Source organism: Cetorhinus maximus, chromosome 14, assembly GCF_964194155.1.
Source record: "Cetorhinus maximus chromosome 14, sCetMax3.hap1.1, whole genome shotgun sequence".
In the NCBI taxonomy this organism is placed as follows: Eukaryota; Metazoa; Chordata; class Chondrichthyes; order Lamniformes; family Cetorhinidae; genus Cetorhinus; species Cetorhinus maximus.
The window spans coordinates 91,304,110-91,324,360 of NC_135892.1; the positions used below are offsets into that span (position 1 = coordinate 91,304,110).

Consider the following 20,251-nt stretch of genomic DNA (forward strand, 5'->3'; position numbering starts at 1 on the left):
TGCTGGAGGCGGGGATCCAGGAATCAGGTCTTGCCTGCCATTTTTAAAGGTCTCCCAAGTTGTACTGATGCAGCGAAAATCCGGGCCAATGTCTTCTGTATTCCCAGTATGTAGTCGGAAGAAATTTCTGGTCATCCAGTATTAACATTTGCCAGTTTAGAGACATTGGAGAGGTTGAGAGATGGAGGAGAAGTAGAGCTGAGAATTGTCGTACTACATGTGGAAACTGTGTTGTGTTTTTGGATGGTGCAATTGAGGGGCAGCATGCAGATGAAAAACAGGATAGATCCTTGAGGAACAGCAGAGGTAATCGTGCGGGAGCAGGAAGAGAAACCATCGCAAGTGATTCTCTGACTGTGACTGGATAGAAGTGAGGTTGCACCCAGCTGAATGATGGCGGAGAGGAATTTTGTGGTCAAGCATGTCAAAAACTGAAATCAAGCGAAGAAGGATGAGGAAGGTTACTTTACCTTTGTCACAGTCACACAGGATGTCATTTGTGACACTCCTCTCCCCTTCCAGAGCTGCTAACCTCACCAGAACCCCCAACCCATGAAACCCCTCCACTAACCTACCTTAGGTGTGGCAGATGGCCTCCAGGCTGCTTGACTCTCCTCCGGTTTGTGTGGGTTATCAATCAGCAGCATGATAATGAGGCCCATGTTAAGATGGGCCAGGCCTTCAGTTGCCGCTCCAGAATTAAGCTAGGCTGCTTAATTTTCCAATCTGGGGTCATTAGACCCCCTAGAGTGTAAATGCGCTATAACAGAAAGGATGAAAATTATTTCCTAAATTCTGTTCTACTTTTTCAATAAAAATGTATGTACATTTTCTCCAATTAAAACTTTTTACATATAGTCCCCTATGGTGGACAATTTGTTAAAGATGCTCCTTGGTGTGGTAGAGAAGCCACTGAGACCAGAATGTTCCAGATTTGATTGCTGGTCTTAACTGATCTCAGCAAGGACAGCAATGTGCTATTACATATCACCTTAGTTTTCCTGGGCTAAAAAGTGAACAATTAACCAGGGTTCCTTCCTCTGCTTGTATATGTAGAGTGAGTACTGCATCAGGATCAGTTCTGGTGCCCTTAATTGGTATATCAACAGCCACTGCCTGGGTTCATACTTGAAAAATGGGCACCTGGGTGAGGTACTGACCCACGAATTCAGCTCAGCATGAGTCAACACCTTCAGTAGAGAAGGAGAGAAAATGTAGAGCATGAATGTCATCAGCATTCTTTACAGCACCATTCAGCAGTTGCACTGACTGGTAAATCTTGCACACTGAATGTTGTTAGCTTGACAGCTGCTCCTGAATTTTCCTTGGTGCCACTCTTTGAGCTTGAGTTGTCAGTTTTATAAATTTGCGCCTGCATTTCACAGTAACCAAACTTGCTCAACAGGATGAAGAAGTCCCTTCTGAATGCTTTTGTGAAGATTGCATAGAGAAATGGATTTGCACAAGAGTTGAGTGGATAAAATAACACCAGAAGAATTTTAGCATTGGTCACTGTAATAAAGGGCGACTTGAAAGCTGCTGAAATTGCAAAAAATGATATAGGAGCCATACACATGAAGTCTGTAAAGATTAGTATCGCCATTCGTTTTGCAATTTTTGCATCGCTATTTTTAGAAACAAAGTCAGGGTTTTTCACAGCTAAATATATTTTGATATAGCAAACACAAATTATAATAAAGGCTATAACATTCAGTACCAATAGGAATATAACGTAAGCCTGGGAAATGGGAGTTTCTATATCCATGGGCAGGCAGATGCTAACTTTCATGTAATTGCTGATTCCTACAAGTGGCAGTGTTGCTACAACAAGAGAGAATATCCAGCCTCCAAACATAATCGCAACAGCATGCCTTAATCGGAGCTTCCTGTCCATTTGCATGGCATGGGTAATGGTATGCCATCTTTCGAAGGTGATCACCATCAGCGTGTACACAGACAGCTCACTTGCAAAAACAGTAAAGAAGCCAGCACTGGCACACCCCGCGCCTGTCTGCCAGTCTATAGCATAGTTGTAATACTGACTCCTGGTGCTCAAATCAACTGATGCGATAAGTAACAAATAGAGACCCATACAGAGATCTGCAAAAGCAAGATTGCACATGAGGAAACGTGGGACTGTGAGCTTATTCTGACTAATCACCAAAACAATAAAAACAACAAAGTTACCCACAATAGCAAGGATATTAATGAACCATATCAGTACTCTTAGGATGTTGTATCCCATTATATCTTCACATGGGTTAAAGGCATCTGGCTCTGGAGTACAGACGAGGTCTACCTTTGAATGATAAAAGCCATAATCAAATGATACTGAATTTTCATATATTTCTTCTAAATGTTCATATTCATCATCAGGGCTATTTTCAGCAAAGTGTGAATGATTCTGTGAGGAAGGGTATTTCTTCACTCCAGCAGAAAAATTCTGTAAGCTCCTCTGTTTAAGTTGCAGTGGTGGTAGACTAGGATGAGAATAGTCATTCCCGAAACTATAAGCAGATAAAGAGAAGAGACAGTATATTAGGACATGGGTTTTATTTAATTTGTGAAAGGTAAGTCTACAGTGAAACAAGTCTTGCAGTTTCATATCATAATCATGTTATTGAAGAATTTCAAAAACACCAAACAGTTTCAGAGTTTCCTTCATCCATCACATTGTAACTGCAAGGTAGCGTTGTTTGCAAAATGTTAAATTAAGGAAATGATAAATGATAATGTATTGCTGAAAAAAAGACATGCTGTTAAAGCTTTTCATCTTACGCTCATCAAGACAATTCACAAGAACACCAAACTGTGCTGATTGGTTGGCAAGTGGACTCTGATTGGCAGAGGTGTTACCATGGAGAATGCACCAGTTAACTGATAACTGATAGTTAACTGCCAACTTTGTTTAAATTCAAACCAGGCAGATTGGCTCTGATTGGTCAAGGCATCGCCCTGGGAAATGAACCAGGTAATGGACTGTCACCTATTTTGTTTACCCGAAAAAGGCACAATGTGTGTACATGTTCCTTCCATCTGCAAAGGACAGAGCCCTGTGTGTGAATATATGTAGCCTCTCACACCCCTACTGCCAGCCCGACTGATAATCTTGAATTGGGGTTGTCAGTGTAATTCTTCGCATAATCAGGATTGTTTAGCAAATGTTGTCCAATCACGGGATCACATCTAATGGTGGAAACTATATTTTGAGTTTTGCAAGCATGGGCTTGTTTAAGTACTTTGCCTGTTGTGAACAGCTGAAGGGACGTGCTATTTGATACAATCACCAGTCTTTGGGATGTCCGGCCTACATACCTAGCATCATACCGGCACTGAAATTCATATATCACATTATTTATTTGTATGGTAGACAGAATGTCTTTTTGGCTTGATGGCAGCATCATGTTAGTGGAAAATACCACTCGTGTTGCTACTGCATAGTAAGAGCGTGAAACGGCTAGCTTCACCTATTGCTCAAATTTTGGAGATACCCAGGGTAATCTGAGGTAGACTGGGCACCTATCAGGACTGAAAATGGCAGCCTTAGGCCCATTCAAGAGTTTGCATGATGCAATAATCTGATCAGGGTAGCCATTTTCCCACAGGATGGCTTTGTTACGCCCTATTTCAGAATCAGCACTGTGAGCAGATGGCTTGGGCACGATCTATGAGATTGCCGATAAAGTCAACCTTATAGCGTGTGGAACTGTAGGGATCCCAACACGTATATTGACCAGAGAAGGTAGATTTGCGGTAGACGTAGTACAGAACCCGCTGGCAGAATTCTCAACTAGTATGTCAAGGGACAGGAGCTCATTTGACCAATCAGCACTCTCTTCTCATGCAGTATAAACTGTTGTTCCTTTTACAATTTTGTATTCTTACAAATTGTCCTAATGAGTACAAGGCAGAAAGTTTCGACAGCATGTGACTATTTTCAGCGATACTTAACTTCTGTGCTACCAAATGACTAAATGATGTCATAAATAGAGTCAACTGATGTTCAAATATTATATCAAGAGTGGTAAGGAGTTCAAAACCTAGGCCGGAATTTTCCAGGCCTCCCCCCACGGCGGGTTCCCCCACAGCGGGGCCGGTGAGCCATTGACATCTCCATTCACGTTGGCGGGACTGCAAGATCCCACCGGCGTGAGAGGCTGGAAAATTCTGGCCCTAGTCCCTGCATTCACTATCTGACAGCTCCTTCAACCATTTGACACTCGTCACTTCCATTAAGGTATTCCTACATACAAATGCACATTTGCTTTAGCCTTCTACCTGGTCTTTTACATGTTGTAATTCATTCCATCGCCTATAGAGGGTACCCATTGTCAGTTTTATGGTGCAGCTGTAAACAGGCGCAATTTTGTGTCGGGACCCCGACGTTGGGATCAAATGAGGGTCCTGACACAGTCACCTGGCAATGACTGCCCCTGAATTGGCCAATTAGTGGCTAGAGAGCATTCTTGCTGTCCAAATAAGGACAGTGAGCGGGCTTTCAAGACTGGGGGGGGCCAATAGGAGACCTTCCAGCAATGGAGGAGCTGCAGCCTGATGTTGCAGGTAAGGGAGAGAGTGAGCAATTCCATCTTGAGGTGCCTTCTCAGCAACTTTTAAAACTTCTGGATTAAAAAATGGCCACATCTACCAGGCCACCATTGTGGAGGGGAAATCCCTCCACAGGCCATTCTGCCACCAGAAAGGGCCTCAAATCCTGCCTGGAACACTGGGTGGTACCGGGAAAGCTGGCTGCGCAAAATCACATGCCTGCCCACCTCTGTTCTCACTCTCACATTGGGGTGCAACTTCAGACAGTCATTACTGTGGCTGTAACAATATCGGAAATCTAGGAAAACTCAGTAATGAGATGTTTTGGTAATCAGCTGTATAAAGGTAATTTTTCTTAATAGTTCATAATCATTTCAAACAAGTTGGGATGGGTCATTTATACTTATGAATATGTAAATATTAGAGTCGGGCAATGACTTTCTACCTGCTTTAACTTGGTTCTCCGCATCAGGCATATTAAAACTGGTCTAATAATATGCATTAACCATTGGAAAGCTTTTCTTTCTGATCAACATGACACTTTCTCCTTAAAAAAAACCACCCTTAAAATCTCTCCTGAGTGAGAGTTTAGTGCTAAATGCTAAGCCGTTGTGCACCCAAATGAAGATCGATCCAAACTAATTTAACTTCAGAGGACCCCAAGTTACATGCAGATGAGGAACCTGATTTGGCCCATTTTAATTCATCCATCCAGAAAACCTCTACACTCCCCCATTGCTCTAAATACTGAGAAGACAGAAGCATTTCTGACCCCAAGGTGAGCTTCCAACAACACACCCATGCCATCAGCAAAACTGCCTACTTCCATCTCAGTTAAATCCAATTATTCCACCCTGCCTCAGCTCATCTGCCACTGAAACCCTCATCCATGCATTTGTTACCTGTACGCTTTAATATTCCAATACTCTCCTGTTAGGCCTCCCATCTTCTACCTTTCATAAACCTGAGTTTAGCCAAAAATCTGCTGCCTGTATGCTAACTTGCACCAAGACCCATTCACCCATTAGCCCTGCTCTTGCTGATCTGCACTGGCTCAGTCCAACAATGTCTCAAATTTAAAAACCTCATCCTTGTTTCCAACCCCTCCATGGCCTCGCCGCCCCATTATTTCAGTAACCTCCTCCAGCCCTACAACCCTCCAAGATGACTGTGCTTCTCTAATCTGGCCTCTTGCTCATCGCCTATTTTAATCATCAACCATGAGCCTATGTGCAATACTTTATTTAGGTCTGTTCTCCCTGGGAGTTTGTTTCATTTTTAATAGTAGCCCATACAACTTGCATACTTGAAGAGTAGTGGGTCATTTGATTTTCTAGAACAATTCTTGGTATTAATGTAGGTGATATTTTAGCTATCATCTAGTAGATGCTTATAAAGCAGAGAGATGAAGGAAAGACCTAACAATTAAAGAAAAATTGCAAGTACAGCAGCGGCAACATTTTTGAAATACACTGCTACACAAAGCTGATCCCAATCTTTACAGCTAGAATGTGAAAACAAATAATGTCATTATAGAGGCTGTCATACATTTCAAGATGTTAATGGTCCTACAAAGGAAAAATATTGGAGGTCAAAAGTGGTCCATTAAATATTTTATGTTTTGATGTTTAGAACCATACTTACTATATTTTATTCTGTTCATGGCTGGTGACAAATCTGCAGCTGATCTGCAGCTACTTTTCTTGTTGCAGTTTCGCATGACTTTGAAAAGTTGTATAAGTGTATGGGTATGGAATTCTGTCTGAAGGGAAAGAAACAATCAACTGTATCCAGAACTGCTTTCTTTTCTTCCTGCCCTCTTCTTCAGCTGAAGGCATCAAGCCTTGGCAGAGTAGGGGCCAGATATCCTCAGCTACCCTACTCACCGATCAGTCCTCACATATGATTTTTTACAGTGAACATCAGTAAGCTATCCAGTAGCTGAGCCAATCCTATATTCATCCAAAATCCACTCATGGACACGTTTTGCAAGGGTTGCTGTGCAAGGTAAGGAGTGAGAGTGCTGATCAATGTTCTTTTCCATATTTCTGGGTCAGGAGGTTAATTTTAGTGCCCTACTGTCTCTCTGGCTGAGATCAGGACACAGACTATAGACTATCGGAACAGAACGTGGTAATTTCATGGCATCAGCTTATTTACTACTCGAAATCACAAGACATCTGTGAGCTTACCAAGAATTACTTGTTTGCCTTTAGTTTAAGAAGGATAGAACCTTTTGATGCTGCAAGATAAAATTGCAGAACTGCAAAATGCTTACTGTCTATTGAATTAATTTGACCTATCCTGGACTCTACTCACCACTCCCATTGTTTTGAGGGAGGCAACTGATAGGTAAAATCTTCAAAAAAACTTACTGAAATTCTTGTCTCCCTGATGATCAAGGAATACTAACTGAACATAAACTACACTCACAGCAGGAAATCTTGAATGTTGTCTTGGAGGTTTTAAATGGTGTTTAATTGACTCATTGAATGCTGTGCAACAACTTGTTCTATAAATACAAAACAAAAACAAAAATACCTGGAAAAACTCAGCAGGTCTGACGGCATCTGCGGAGAGGAACACAGTTAACGTTTCGAGTCCGTATGACTCTTCAACAGAACTAAGGAAAAATATATATACCTTCTATAAGTATCTTGGTAATTACAGTTAGTCATCTGCACTAGTGAAAATTTGGGTTTCTTAGCTCAATTTAAAGTTACTAAATATTTAGATGAAGAGAAAACAAGTAGAAGCAGCTAATAAAATTCAAAAAGGAAAACTGCTTAACAAATCTGATAAGAGTTCTTTGAGGAGTTGACTGATATGCTGGATGAAGGAAACATACTGTATATGGTGTATATAGACTTCCCGAAAGCCACTGACAATTTACAACATGGGAAGTTGAGTATTGCTGAGAAAAGACACATGTTGTCGAAACTTTTCATCTTGCACTCATCTCGGCAGTTAACTGGTGCATTCTCCATGGCAACGCCTCTACCAGTTAGAGTCCAATTGCCAAACAATCAGCATGCTCTTCTCATGAAGTATAAATTGTTGTTCCCTTTACAATTTGGTATTCTTGTGAATTATCCTGATGAGTTCAAGACGAAAGTTTTGTACTACCAAACGATTACATGGGAAATTATTGGAGAAGATGAAGGGGCTAATTTTAACCTAACATGCCCGGCAGGAAATTGATGGGATCAAGTCAGCCACCTATGCCTTGCTCAATTTTACTATCCATTGACTATAATGGAGAATAATATTTGTCGGGATGTAAACTAGATGGCTGACAGGGTCATATAATTTCCCATTTGCTAGACTAGGTTAATGGCATCCCTAACATAGTACCCACTAAATGTCTCTTGCCAATGGCATTGCACCATGGGCCATTTCCTTCAGGAAAGGAGAACTAAAAAGAGAAAGATTTGAAGAGCAGGAGAAAAAATTGTAACGCAACAATATACATTTCTTGCCCAATCAAGTTTCTATACTATACTGTTTAAAATATGAATGAGGGTTACTGACTTCACTCATGGCCACTCTTGATTTAACAGCTGCTTTACTTCGTATCTGTTTTTTCTGAAGAACAGCTAATTGCTAATGACCGTAACAGTTTTGATCGCCCTCTATTGCGTGACATAGATTAGGAAGCTGATAAAAAATCACAAGAACTTACCCATTTGAGTTTTCCCAATTTTTGAATGCACAGCAGTGGCTGGGATACGTCAAATTTGCTTCCATCAAATTAGCAAATTTTTCCAGTGATGGGAACCTTTTCAGTGAGTATGTGAAGCGTGCAATAAGTTTCTGAATAAATTCCAACCCATAAGATGGAAGGTGCTCAAGTGCTGTTGAGGAAACATCCCTGTAACAAAAAAAAAAGTATGCTTTTTTCTTCCATCCCTGATGATCAAGGAATACTAATTTCAGGAAAGAGAGTTCCAGATTTCCACTGCCCTTTGGAAAAATTGCTTCATTTATCAAAGCCCAGGTGACCTATGTTGGAACTGTATTAAAAAAAACATGTTGCCTCAGTCTTCAACCTCTCTTTCCTTTACCTACGTTATTAATGCCATTATGGCCATTGTTATTGTGAATTTATCCCTTATTTTTCATGATTTGAAATATGCTGCCTTACACACTCTTCTTCTCAGCAGTATGTTGAAGTCATGTCTCATTGAACAGTCTTGTACTTTAAATTGTTCTTTCCAACGAACTCAATATTCGCAAGGTCTTCTCCCTCAGTCTTTCCTTCACACGATAACCCAAAAGTTTTTAATACCGCAGCTTAGTGTCATCTAACCAGTACTTTTTCCATCTTTCCTACTCTTTTTAACCTTGCTGGTGACTTGCACTGTTGACCATGGCCATTCACCCAGGTTTGTAGATTAAAAAAAATAAGTCCGGAAATATTGCAGTTGATATATTAGCAATTCAGTTCATAAGTTAGAGCAATAGTGTGAATCAGTCTTAAATACTGAAGAATATTGAAACATTTTTATGACTGCAATAATTCTAAATTCAGAACAATTAAATTTCATCTGAAGTGGACAATAAATCAGTCCAAACAGCACTAGCAGTAAGTGAAAGTAATCTTGTACTTTAATTGCATAAACAGCCATCTGGTGTGCTTCACAACATTTGCCGAAAGAGAGGAAAGGGTCAGTTTTTTGGGTTCTTGTCGAGGATGTGAAGCTTTTCACAGACAAATTTTGAATACCTGAAGGGAGTAAAATTCTATTAACTCTAAAACTCTATTAACCAGCTGAGTCAAAAATACTGCTTGCCTGTCTTGTTCATTGTTACTGCATATCTACTGCCAACATATAGCCACTGGTATTAAATATAAGAACAGCAGTTTAGCCCATCAAGCCTATTCCCCATTCTAATAGATCATGGTGGATCTGTTGTTCAAATCAATTTAGTCGCCATTTGCACCATTCCCCTTGACACACTTACTTACCAAAATTCTATCAATCTCAGTCTTGAAAACTTCATTTGAGCCAGCCGCCACGGCCTTTTAGGGAAGAGAGTTGCAGATTTCCACTGCCCTTTGGAAAAACAGTTTCCCAATTGTACTCCCTGTTGGTCTGTCTCTAATATTAATACTATGCCCACATGTTCTGGGTTCTCCCACTCCTGGCATCATCACTGTTCCACACTATCTATATGCAATGAACACATGTTTTTAATGGGATATTGACCAATGGCACTTTATACCACAAACATAGAATACCGAAAGGCCTGGATAGAGGGGGACGTGGGGAAGATGTTTCCATTAGTAGGAGAGACTAGGACCTGAGGGCACAGCCTCAGAGTAAAGGGAAGACCTTTTAGAACAGAGATGAGGAGAAACTTCTTTAGCCAGAGAGTGGTGAATCTATGGAATTCATTATCACAGAAGGCTGTGGAGGCCAGGTCATTGAGTGTATTTAAAACCGAGATAGATAGGTTCTTGATTGGTAAGGGGATCAAAGATTACGGGGGGAAGGCGGGAGAATGGGGTTGAGAAACTTATCAGCCACGATTGAAAGGCGGAGCAGACTCGATGGGCCGAATGGCCTAATTTCTTCTCCTATGTCTTATCTATATCTCATTTACATTGCATGTATGGAGATCACAGAAAGCAACACTGTACATGCAGAAACTTGCTGGGGCAATGTCAGGGCAAAGAATGTCATAGAAATGTACAAAATTTACATCACAGAAGGGGGCCATTCAGCCCATCGTGAATGCTTTCTGAAAAAGAACTATCCAGATTAATCCATGCAACTCACTGTTGGCCAGAAAACACAACTGTCTGATCCCCTGGTAGCAATATTCACATTGCCTCAAAATATCATAGGGCAAGCTACCTCTTTTGGTCATTGTGAGACAATCCCCCGAGTTAACACTGATGCCTCATTCACTGCGCTGTATTTAAATCAGTTTACCATGCTATTTTTAAACTTACTTTCACATGATGTGGACGTCGCTGATTAGGTCAGCATTTGTTGCTCATCCCAAATTGCCCTTGAGAAGGTGGTGGTGAGCTGCCTTCTTAAACCGCTGCAGTACATGTGGTAAACCTACAGTGCTGTTAAGGAAGGAATTCCAGGATTTTGACCCAGTGACAGTGAAGGAACAGCGAGTTATTTCTGAGTCAGGATTGTCTGTGGTTTGGAGGGGAAATTGCATGTAGTGGTGTTCCCATGCATCTGCTGCCTTTGTCCTTCCAGATGATAGAGGTCGCGGGTTTTGGAAGGTGCTGTCAAAGGAGCCTTGGTGAGTTGCTGCAGTGCATCTTGTAGATGGTACACACTGCTGCCACTGTGCATCGGTGGTGGAAGGAGTGAATGTTGGAGGTGATGGATGGGGTGCCAGTCAAGCGGGCTGCTTTGTCCTGGATGGTGTCAAGCTTCTTGAGTGTTGTTGGAGCTGCACTCATCCAAGCAATTGGAGAGTTTTTTTTATTACAATTCTAACTTGTGCCTTGTAGATGGTGGACATGCTTTTGGGAGTCAGGAGGTGAGCTACTCACTGGAGAATTCCCAGCCTCTGATCTGCTTTTGTAGCCACAGTATTTATATGGCTGGTCCAGTTCAGTTTCTGGTTAATGGTAACCCCCAGTGGGAGATTCAGAGATGGTAATGCCATTGAATGTCAAGGGAAGATAGTTAGATTTTCTCTTGTTGGAGATGGTCATTGTCTGGCACTTGTGTGACGTGAATGTTACTTGCCACTTATCAGCCCAAGCCTGAATGTTGTCCAGTTCTTGTTGCATATGGATACAGACTGCTCCAGTATCTGGGGAGTTGCAAATGGTATTGAACATTGTGCAATCATCAGCAAACATCCCAACTTCTAACCTTATGATGAAAAGAAGATCATTGATGAAGCAGCTGAAAATGGTTAGGCCTAGGACACAACCCTGAGGAGCTCCTGCAGCTATGTACCAGGACTGAGATGATTGACCTCCAGCAACTAGAACCCATCTTCCTTTGTGCTAGGTATGACTCCAGCTAGTAGAGAGTTTTCCTCCTGATTCCCATTGACTTCAGTTTTGCTAAGGCTCCTTGATGTCCCTGGTGGTTAGTTGTTTAATTGTCCATCACCATTCATGGCTGGATGTAGCAGGACTGCAGAGCTTAGATCTGATCCATTGGTTGTGGGATCGCTTAACTCTATCTATCCCACACTGCTTCCATTGTTTAGCATGCAAGTAGTCCTGTGTTGCAGCTTCACCAGGTCGACATTCATTTTTTGGTATGCCAGGTGCTGCTCCTGGCATGCCTCCTGCACTCATCATTGAACCAGGGTTGATCCCCCGACTTGATAGTAATGGTAGAGAGGGAAATATGCTAGGTTATGAGATTATACAGGTCGTGTTTGAATACAATTCTGCTGGTGCTGATGGCCTTCGTGGATACCCAGTTTTGAATTGCTAACTCTGTTTGTAATCTATCCCATTTAGCATGGTGGTAGTGCCACACAACATGATGGAGGGCGATATCAGAGGGCTAAGACCTCACTCTATATTTTTATAAAAAATATATATCATCATGGCTAATTTTATAAAATTTGAAAGAAGAACGTACAGAAACTTTAAAATGACTGAAGCCATGGCCTGGCTATGATTCAGACAAAAGGAACTTTTGGGCATTCAGAAAATTGGACACCTCATTATCTCTAAAGAGACGCTAATGGCTGCCATGACTGCAGCATTCAAATTCAAAGGGAATTATACAAGGGCCATCTACATTCCCTAGGCCAGGTCTAGCCAATGGAGACAACAAGTCTGCTTGGACAAAGGACCCTGAAACCTCTTTTGAAATTCTTAATGGCTGAAACATTAACAATCTTAAGAATTTAGGCCAAGGAATATATATCCTTTGTCAAAGCCAAAGTGGAGAAGTGGGAGTCATGTCACATGACTGCCCCTAGCTGGGGGAACCAAGTACCCTGTCTTGCTGTACTGCCAATCAGTCTTCCATCTTCCATCTAGAAAGCTGCAGCTTAGAACCAGATCTCTGTCCAGGTTTGAATGCCTGGCCCCATCTACGCTGTTTTCTACTGGAACTTCTGAGCTTTTGTGTTAGCGCCTACAAGACTAATTCATCTCTATGTGCCTATCCCATCATGGACAAGTGAATCCAGCATCTGTCTGAAGCCTGCATATTCTGTGAAAGAATACACCATTGGACTTTGATTCTGGACTCATGTAAAACAATAGTTCTTTACTTTGTGGTCTTTGCCCTAAAAATCTTTCTTTCTGTATCCCTCTTTTATTGTATGAATGCATCAGGGGCTATGTAGCGACACCTCCCACCCGCCTCATGCGTTTTGAGCTTATGTGAATAAATTACCCTCTGAGTTCACCCTATCTTGAGTTTCCTGGGGGGTTCTTAATAGAAATTGGATCACACCAAACCTGAGAGGTTGGGAAATATGCCATTACTTACAAAGGGGGAAATCAAAATCAAAACATTTTCTGTTTATGGTTAGATGGTGAGAAGAGAAATCAGGACTGTTTAAATTAAACCCCCTCCTGTCCATGACAGTATCCTGAATGTAAAGATAGGACTTTGTCTCCATAAGGACTGTGCAGTGGTCACTTCGATCAATACTTTCATGGACAGATGCATCTGCGGCAGGTAGATTGGTGAGGACGAGGTCATGTAGGTTTTTCCCTCTTATTGGTTCCCTTACCACTTGCCACAGACCCAGTGTAGCAACTATGTGCTTCAGGACTCGATCAGCTTGGTCAATAGTGCTGTTACCAAGCCACTCTTGGCCAAGTACATTTTGTGCCCTTGCTACCCTCGGTGCTCCTTCCAAGTGGTATTCAATGTGGAGGAGTACTGATTCATCAGCTGGAGGGGGGGGGGCGTGGTAGGTGGTAATCAGCAGGAGGTTTCCTTACCCATGTTTCACCTGATGCCATGATACTTATGGGGTCCAGAATCAATATTGAACACTCACAGGGCAACTTCCTCCCGACTGTATACTACCATGCCACCACCTCTGGTGAGTCTGTCCTGGTATTGGGACAGGACATACCCAGGGATGGTGGTGGCGATGTCTGAGACATCGGCCGGGAATTTTCATGCCCGCTGGTGTCAGGCGTGTTTGGTGGCATGAGTGGACAATATGGTGCGATTGGTTTCACGATGGCATGAAATCAGTTTGTGATCGCCCCCTCAGCCTGCCGATGGCGGGCCATGTTTCCCACCATCGGACGTCGGGAACTTCGTTGTAATACATCTGCATATCATTATCAGGCCAGCCTACCAGAATCGTTTCACCCCGCACCCACTGGATCATCTGTCCACATCAGTGGGAAAGCATGCCAACGTGTTTTGCAACAGCACATAAAAGGCGTGGACTTGCTGGACTGCACTTTGAGGGGAACTCGGAGGTGACTACACAGTAACAATGTGCAAAGCTCCCCGGTCATTTGCTGGACTTCAAGCTTGAGGCGCGTTGGGAGCCGGGGAGGTCAAGGGCAGCCCAGCCATTGAGGCGGCTTATGGGGGAGGATGGGGAAAGGGCAGCCCTGCCGTTGAGGTGACTTGTGGGGGGTGCAAGGATGACCCTGCCATTGAGGCGACTTGTGAGGGGAGGGGTCAAGGGCAACCCTGCCGTGGAGGCAACTGGTTGGGGGTGGAGAGAGCAAGGGCTACCTTGCGGTTGAATATAACGCACAAGCATTCAGGGTGCGGCGTAGGGTGGGTGAGGGAAGCGGCCACGCATTAGGGAAACCTTACATAAAGTGACCATTCCTCTGCAACTGAGACAGTTCATGCATAGCCATTGATATGACTGGAGTCAGACTTCTAGCTTATCTGTCCACTCAAGCAATGCAGAGGCATCAAAGTGCCACCAAGTGCTCCAGAGCTTTTCGCCTCCCCAGCACAGACTGCAAAGTAATGAGTATTTTAGTGGACTGCAGAACAGTTGTGCGACTGGGCACATTGTACAATCTCCTTGTGAAAGCTGGCCATAGAGCAGTCACTGGTGGAAGCGCTCACAGTCCTTTGCAATGTCAGCATCCCAGTTTGGACCAGTCTCCCCCAAGGTTCAAGCTAACAGTGCAGCCTTGCAGTGTGGGTTAGGAGAATGCCTGCGCCTGAGCTGAGAGCACAGCATGCAGTCCAGTGGGCAAAGCTGCAGCTAATCGGTTGGGTGGAGTGGGCGGAGGTGGGTGGGGTCTTGGGCAGCCATGTGGTGGCCAGCACTCTCCATGAAGCATTAATGGGCCTTCAGACTTAACCAGAACAGGTTCTTAGTACACCCATGCTAACCCTCTCTTTCATCCAGAAGGAAGAGTACATCAGGAGCATGGACCCTGGTTAATTAGCTGTATGCCTGATGGCATACAGAGAGTGATGACGATAGAGGAGAGAGCAACTGAGGCTCCTGGCTACGCAGAGGGAGCAGCAGCACCCTTTGGAAGAAGGGGCGTCTGGGGCTCCCACACACACTGCCAAAGAGCCACAGCGACCTGTCGCTGGTCGGTGCCTAGTGACACCCAGGGTCTATAACCACCACCCTTCATTCCTGCAGATGACTGAGAATCAGTGTCGTCGAAGATTGTGCAGATCCTCCTGCTGCAGGATTTGGCGTTATGTGGACATGGAGGGTATCCACTGCCAGTGGCTGTGAAAGTGACCGCAGTGCTCAATTTCTATTCCAGTGGCTCCTTTCAGGGCTCCACAGGTGACCTCTGTAGGATATCACAAGTCTCCACCCACAAATGCATCCATGAGGTCATGGATGCCTCCTTTACGAGGGCACACAAATTTATGCATTTTGCCCAGGACCAGGGCAGCCAGGATGCAATAGTGATTGGATTTGCCCAGGTCTTGGGTTTCCCACAGGGGCAGGGTGCCACCGACTGCACTCATGTGGTGCTCAGGTCTCCATCACAACAACTATGTCAACCGCAAGGGATTCCATTCGCTGAATGTGCAGCTGGTGTGCGACCACCAGAAACGCATCCTGCAAGTCTGCACACGGTTTCCAGTGAGTGTGCACGACTCCTACATCCTCAGTCGGTCACAAATCCCTGAAGTCTTCCAGGGTCCACAGAAGTTGCAAGGATGTCCCCAACAAGGGCTACCCATAGAGGCCGTGGCTGATGACACCCATGTGGCAGCCTCAGACTGCAGCAGAGCGACGGTATAACGAGGCTCATGCTGCAACTCGCAACTTGGTGGAGCAGACCATCGGGATGCTGAAAATGAGGTTCTGGTGCCCGGACCGGTCTGGTGGAGCCCTGCAATACAGCCCGCAGAGGGTGTCACGCATCATCATCGCCTGCTGCGCCTTTTGCAACCCGGTGCTGCAAAGGAGCTGGGTGAGGAGGAGATGAAAGAGCTGGGAGTCTCCTCCAATGAGGAGGACGCTGACAGGTGAGGAGGTCCTTGAGGGCAACAATGACGGGGTTGAGGCCCTCACACTGGGTAGACGAGGGAGGCGCACTTGGGAGGCCCTCATAGCTGCTGGGTTTGTGGAGGATGATGATGACATGCAGTGAGGAGACCACAGGTCCTCACATTGCATCTGTGAATGTTTGACTCCAGTCTAGGTTATGGCAGCGCACATACCCTCTGTGATAATGCTCCTTGTCATGGAGACACAGTGGAAGCCCTAATAGTTGCTCGACTGCAGGAGAATGATGGCGACACGCAGTGAGGCCACTCCATAGATCTTCACGTAGTCTCTAAGAATGTCTGACTCCTGTCTGGCCGAGGACAGCTCGCTTGCTCTCCGTGATCAGAGACACATCATAGAGACGCAGACATGAAACTGTAGAAACACCTGATCCTTCATCCGCTTTCAGGACCTGAGCCCTTCAGGAGCACAGCGTCACTGGTCACAGGTACTGAAGAGATTGGGGCCAGCCCCACCTTAAAGGTGCTGGGAGCACACAGAGAGAATGATAGAACTTTGTGATGCCTGCCCACAACGTTCAGGCAGCATTGGCAAGCACCGTCGAGGTACAGACATCAGTAATGTTTCCAGAGGGTGTGAGGCCAGACCATCACTTTGGCCTGAAGGCTGCACAAAGCACAAAGAAGAGGCCCTGGACTGAGACACCTGCCTTTATCTTGTGCAGAAAGGTTTCACATCTGAGTGACATGAACACTGCTCATCAGAACAAGGAGCCATAGGTAGGGAGACATTCTTGGGAGTTTGTTGACAATAGTGAACATTATATACAAGTGATTAACATCTGTGCCCAGGCTGTGCAACTTTCCTAACCCTGCTGTTACGCCTTGATGCTCCCAGGACATCCACAGCGGAGGTGGCGGCAGTCCGCTGATTGCTACGCCCTGTCTGAGGAGAGGAGAAATTTCTTCACCCAGAGAATGGTGAGCCTGTGAAATTCGTTACCACAGAAAGTAGCTGAGACCAAAACATTGTATACTCTCCTTGTAAGAAGGAGTTAGATGTAGCTCTTGGGGTGAAAGGGATCAAAGGATATGGGGAGAAAGTGGGAGCAGGCTATTGAGTTGAATGATTAGCCATGATCATAATGAATGGTGGAGCAGGCTCGAAGGGCCGAATGGCCTACTCCTGCTCCTAGTTTCTATGCTTCTATGCCTGTGATGACCTTGGCGGGTGCCCTCCGGAGGGCCAAAACCTGGAGGGCCCCGGCCTGCTTTCGGGGTCCTGCTGTGTGATAGTGGCATCTTTCTCGGCCTGTGGAGCTGGAGCTGCTGAGATCACAGGAAGAGGAGATTCGGATGGGCCGGACACTCCCAGAGTCACCTGGATGGACGGCCCCGGGGTTTGCACCTGCAGATCCTCTTCCCTATGGTTGCCCGAGGGCCCTAGGCTGACCCCTTGAGGAGAAGGGGTAGCTGGAATGAGATTGAGCTGCTTGGCACCCCTCTCGTGTACATACTGTTGGAGGCCAACTATGGCGTCAGTGATGGAGTTAAGCCCGCGCAGCAGTGCAGGAGCGACATCCTGGACCAAGGTCTCCATTGCAGCCGCCATCCTGCCAGTGTTGACCTCGGTGCGTTGCAATGCCGGCGCTATCACCTTAAAGTGAAGATGGATGGACTCCTCCATTGTGCCTTGCAATCTGAGGAATGCAGCGGACATCCCTTCCTGGTGTTCCCGAGCTTGCCTTTGCAGCTGCAGCAACTGTGACCAGAGACTCATCATCTGACTATGACTCAGCAAATTTCTGGCCTCCAGCAGTTCTCCGAATGCCGGGGACCTGGGAAGTCCCTACCGCTGCCTGCTGCAGATCAGACAGTGCAATGTGCTCACCAGGTTGTGATCCCGGGGCTATTCTAAAGCTAGGTCCCACTGAGATATGTGTCTCTGCAATGGTGGAGGGTGTGGGTGAGCGCTGTGATGGGACTTCATGAAGGGTGCCTTCAGATTCCTCTTCAGAGGTTTCTCCGGGGCTTGATTGTAGGCCCTGGGTCATGGACTCTGTCGGCTGTTTCCCAGATGTGCCTGCGGAAGCAAGGGGATATAATTAGTGCAGTGCAGTGGCCTATGAAAGGGGACACATCACTCGCGGCACGGTTGTCTGATGGATGTTACACTGCTGGACCCTCACTTGGTAGAGCAGTGCCGACCTCACCGTCAGCACAGGACCGGTCCAGATCCTCGCCGGCCAGCTGGATGGCTCTGCTTTCAAAGTCCGTGAGGACCCTGGCTTCAGGCATTCCTCCACCGGTCTGCGACCTCTCCCCCTTGTGTGCCAGCTTGTCCTGCATGAATAGAGATAGAGAAAGTATAAGCAAGATGCCTGCCAGGCCAGATGATAAGTATGCCTGGCATGTGTGGGTAGTGAGTGGTCCCATGAACGGGATGAGGACAATGAAGGTGTGTGTGAGAGAGTGAATGGTGATGTCCCTTGAACTGGCAGTGAGTGAGATCCTTATGGATATGTGATGGGTTTGTGAGTGTGTGAGTTGAGAATAATGAGATGAGTGATTTACCCTGGAGGAACAGAGGAGATCATTCATACTCTTGTGGCACTGGGTGGCTGTCCTCTTTTGAAGGACATTGGCACTGACCACCACCTCCCAAGCCTGGTTGGTCATGCCGCTGCCCATCCTGCATCCCATCCTGGGGTAAAGGACATCCTGGCAGGCCTCCATGGCAGCCAAAAGGCATTCCAGTGACGCGTCGTTAAACGTGGGGGCTGCAATCTTTTTGCCTTTCACGGACATCTTCCCTGCAGCAGTCGTAGGCTGGAAGCACTGAGATATGGTGCACGCGGGTGGACTTTAAATATGGTGCCCGGCATGATGAAGCGGTGAGGTGATGGCAGGCGGGTGAATGAGAGCTCTCCTGCCATCGAAATGGAGTGTTTCCCAGGAATGCATAAATAATGTGGCATAATACAGTGTGAAAACCAGCTACCACGGCAGTTTCACCTGCCCGCTACCGCAGTTAGTACAAATTTGGGACGATTCCGTCCATTGTCTGTAAGCTGTGATTTCATGAGTATGACTATGTTAGGCTGTTGCATGACTAGTCTGTGGGACAGCTCTCCCAGTTTTAGTACAAGCCCCCAGATGTTAGTAAGGAGGACTTTGCAGCACTGACAGGGCTGTGTGTGCTGTTGTCGTTTCCGGTGCCTAGGTTGATGCCAGGTGATCTGCTCGGTTTCACTCCTTTTTGACTGTATAGTGGTTTGATACAACTGAGTGGCTTGCTAGGCTATTTCAGAGGGCAATTAAGAGTCAACCCCACATTGCTGTGGGTCTGGAGTCACATTTAGGCCAGGCCAGGTAAAAGCAGCAGATTTCCTTCCCTAAAGGACATCGGTGAGCCAGACGGGTTTTTACAACAATCGACAGTGGTTTCATGGTCACCATCACAGCCGTGGTGGGATTTGAAGTTGTCTCCTCAGAGCATTTTCCTGGACCTCTGGATTACTAGTCCAGTGACATTACCACTACGTCACCATCTTCCCAATTATTAGTGGTAGAGTGTTGAAACCAATTTAATAAATTGCACCACTGTACCATTTCAATCAGATAGGGAGTAAGTTTTGATACTTCCAAATCTATTACCTCGGTGCATGTGCATATATTTTTTTCTATTACTTATGAATATATAGACAAGTGTAGAAATTCATTCAGCTTCATTTGCTACATTTCTAATGACTTGTTTTGAAAATGTAAACGTTTAGATTACAATGGGTGATATATCTGGTTTAAAGGGGTAATAACCATCTCATCAATACTGAAATTTAACATCAATTTTTTACCATAATTCATTGGAATCTACTTGTAGTTGTCAGCCACAGGGTGATAGATTATAGTGTTAATTTGCATAAGGAAATATCTTTGCCCAATTCTCTGGGAATTAAAGGGAAACTACACTTTGAAGAAGATGCTTATGGTTCTACCATTGAAAGGAAAGAAATATTTATATAGGGACAGGTTCTATGAATTAGCAACCCCGATTCAGAGCATTTTGGAATGAAAATTGAGCGGCATGCTTATCTCCGTATCCAACCTGTGTCCTCCTGGTTGTGATACAACTAATCTCGTGTATGAAGCTCTAAATCAATAATTCTAATTTGTAAATTCTATGCCATCCTGCCTTCATGTATCTTAGAACAGCCTAAGGGACTTCACTTACAATAGATTATTCTGAAGTGCAGTAACCGTTCTTAAGTGGGCTAATAGGCAGCTATTTTGCACATAGCAAAATCAATCAGATACCAATGAGA

The 20,251-nt window shown here is 45.0% G+C and overlaps 1 protein-coding gene across 1 annotated transcript in view; it reads right to left on the minus strand.

Annotated features, from left to right (window-relative positions):
* Positions 1-1,231: 1,231 nt before the first annotated feature.
* Positions 1,232-20,251, minus strand: part of LOC144689334 (lutropin-choriogonadotropic hormone receptor-like) — an 87,399-nt gene continuing 68,379 nt past the window's right edge. The window contains exons 8-11 of the mRNA XM_078556368.1: positions 8,231-8,419; positions 6,247-6,310; positions 4,228-4,243; positions 1,232-2,331 (exon numbers count right to left, since the gene is read on the minus strand). Coding sequence (XP_078412494.1) covers positions 1,232-2,331; positions 4,228-4,243; positions 6,247-6,310; positions 8,231-8,419 — 1,369 coding nt within the window. The remainder of the gene's footprint in view (positions 2,332-4,227; positions 4,244-6,246; positions 6,311-8,230; positions 8,420-20,251) is intronic.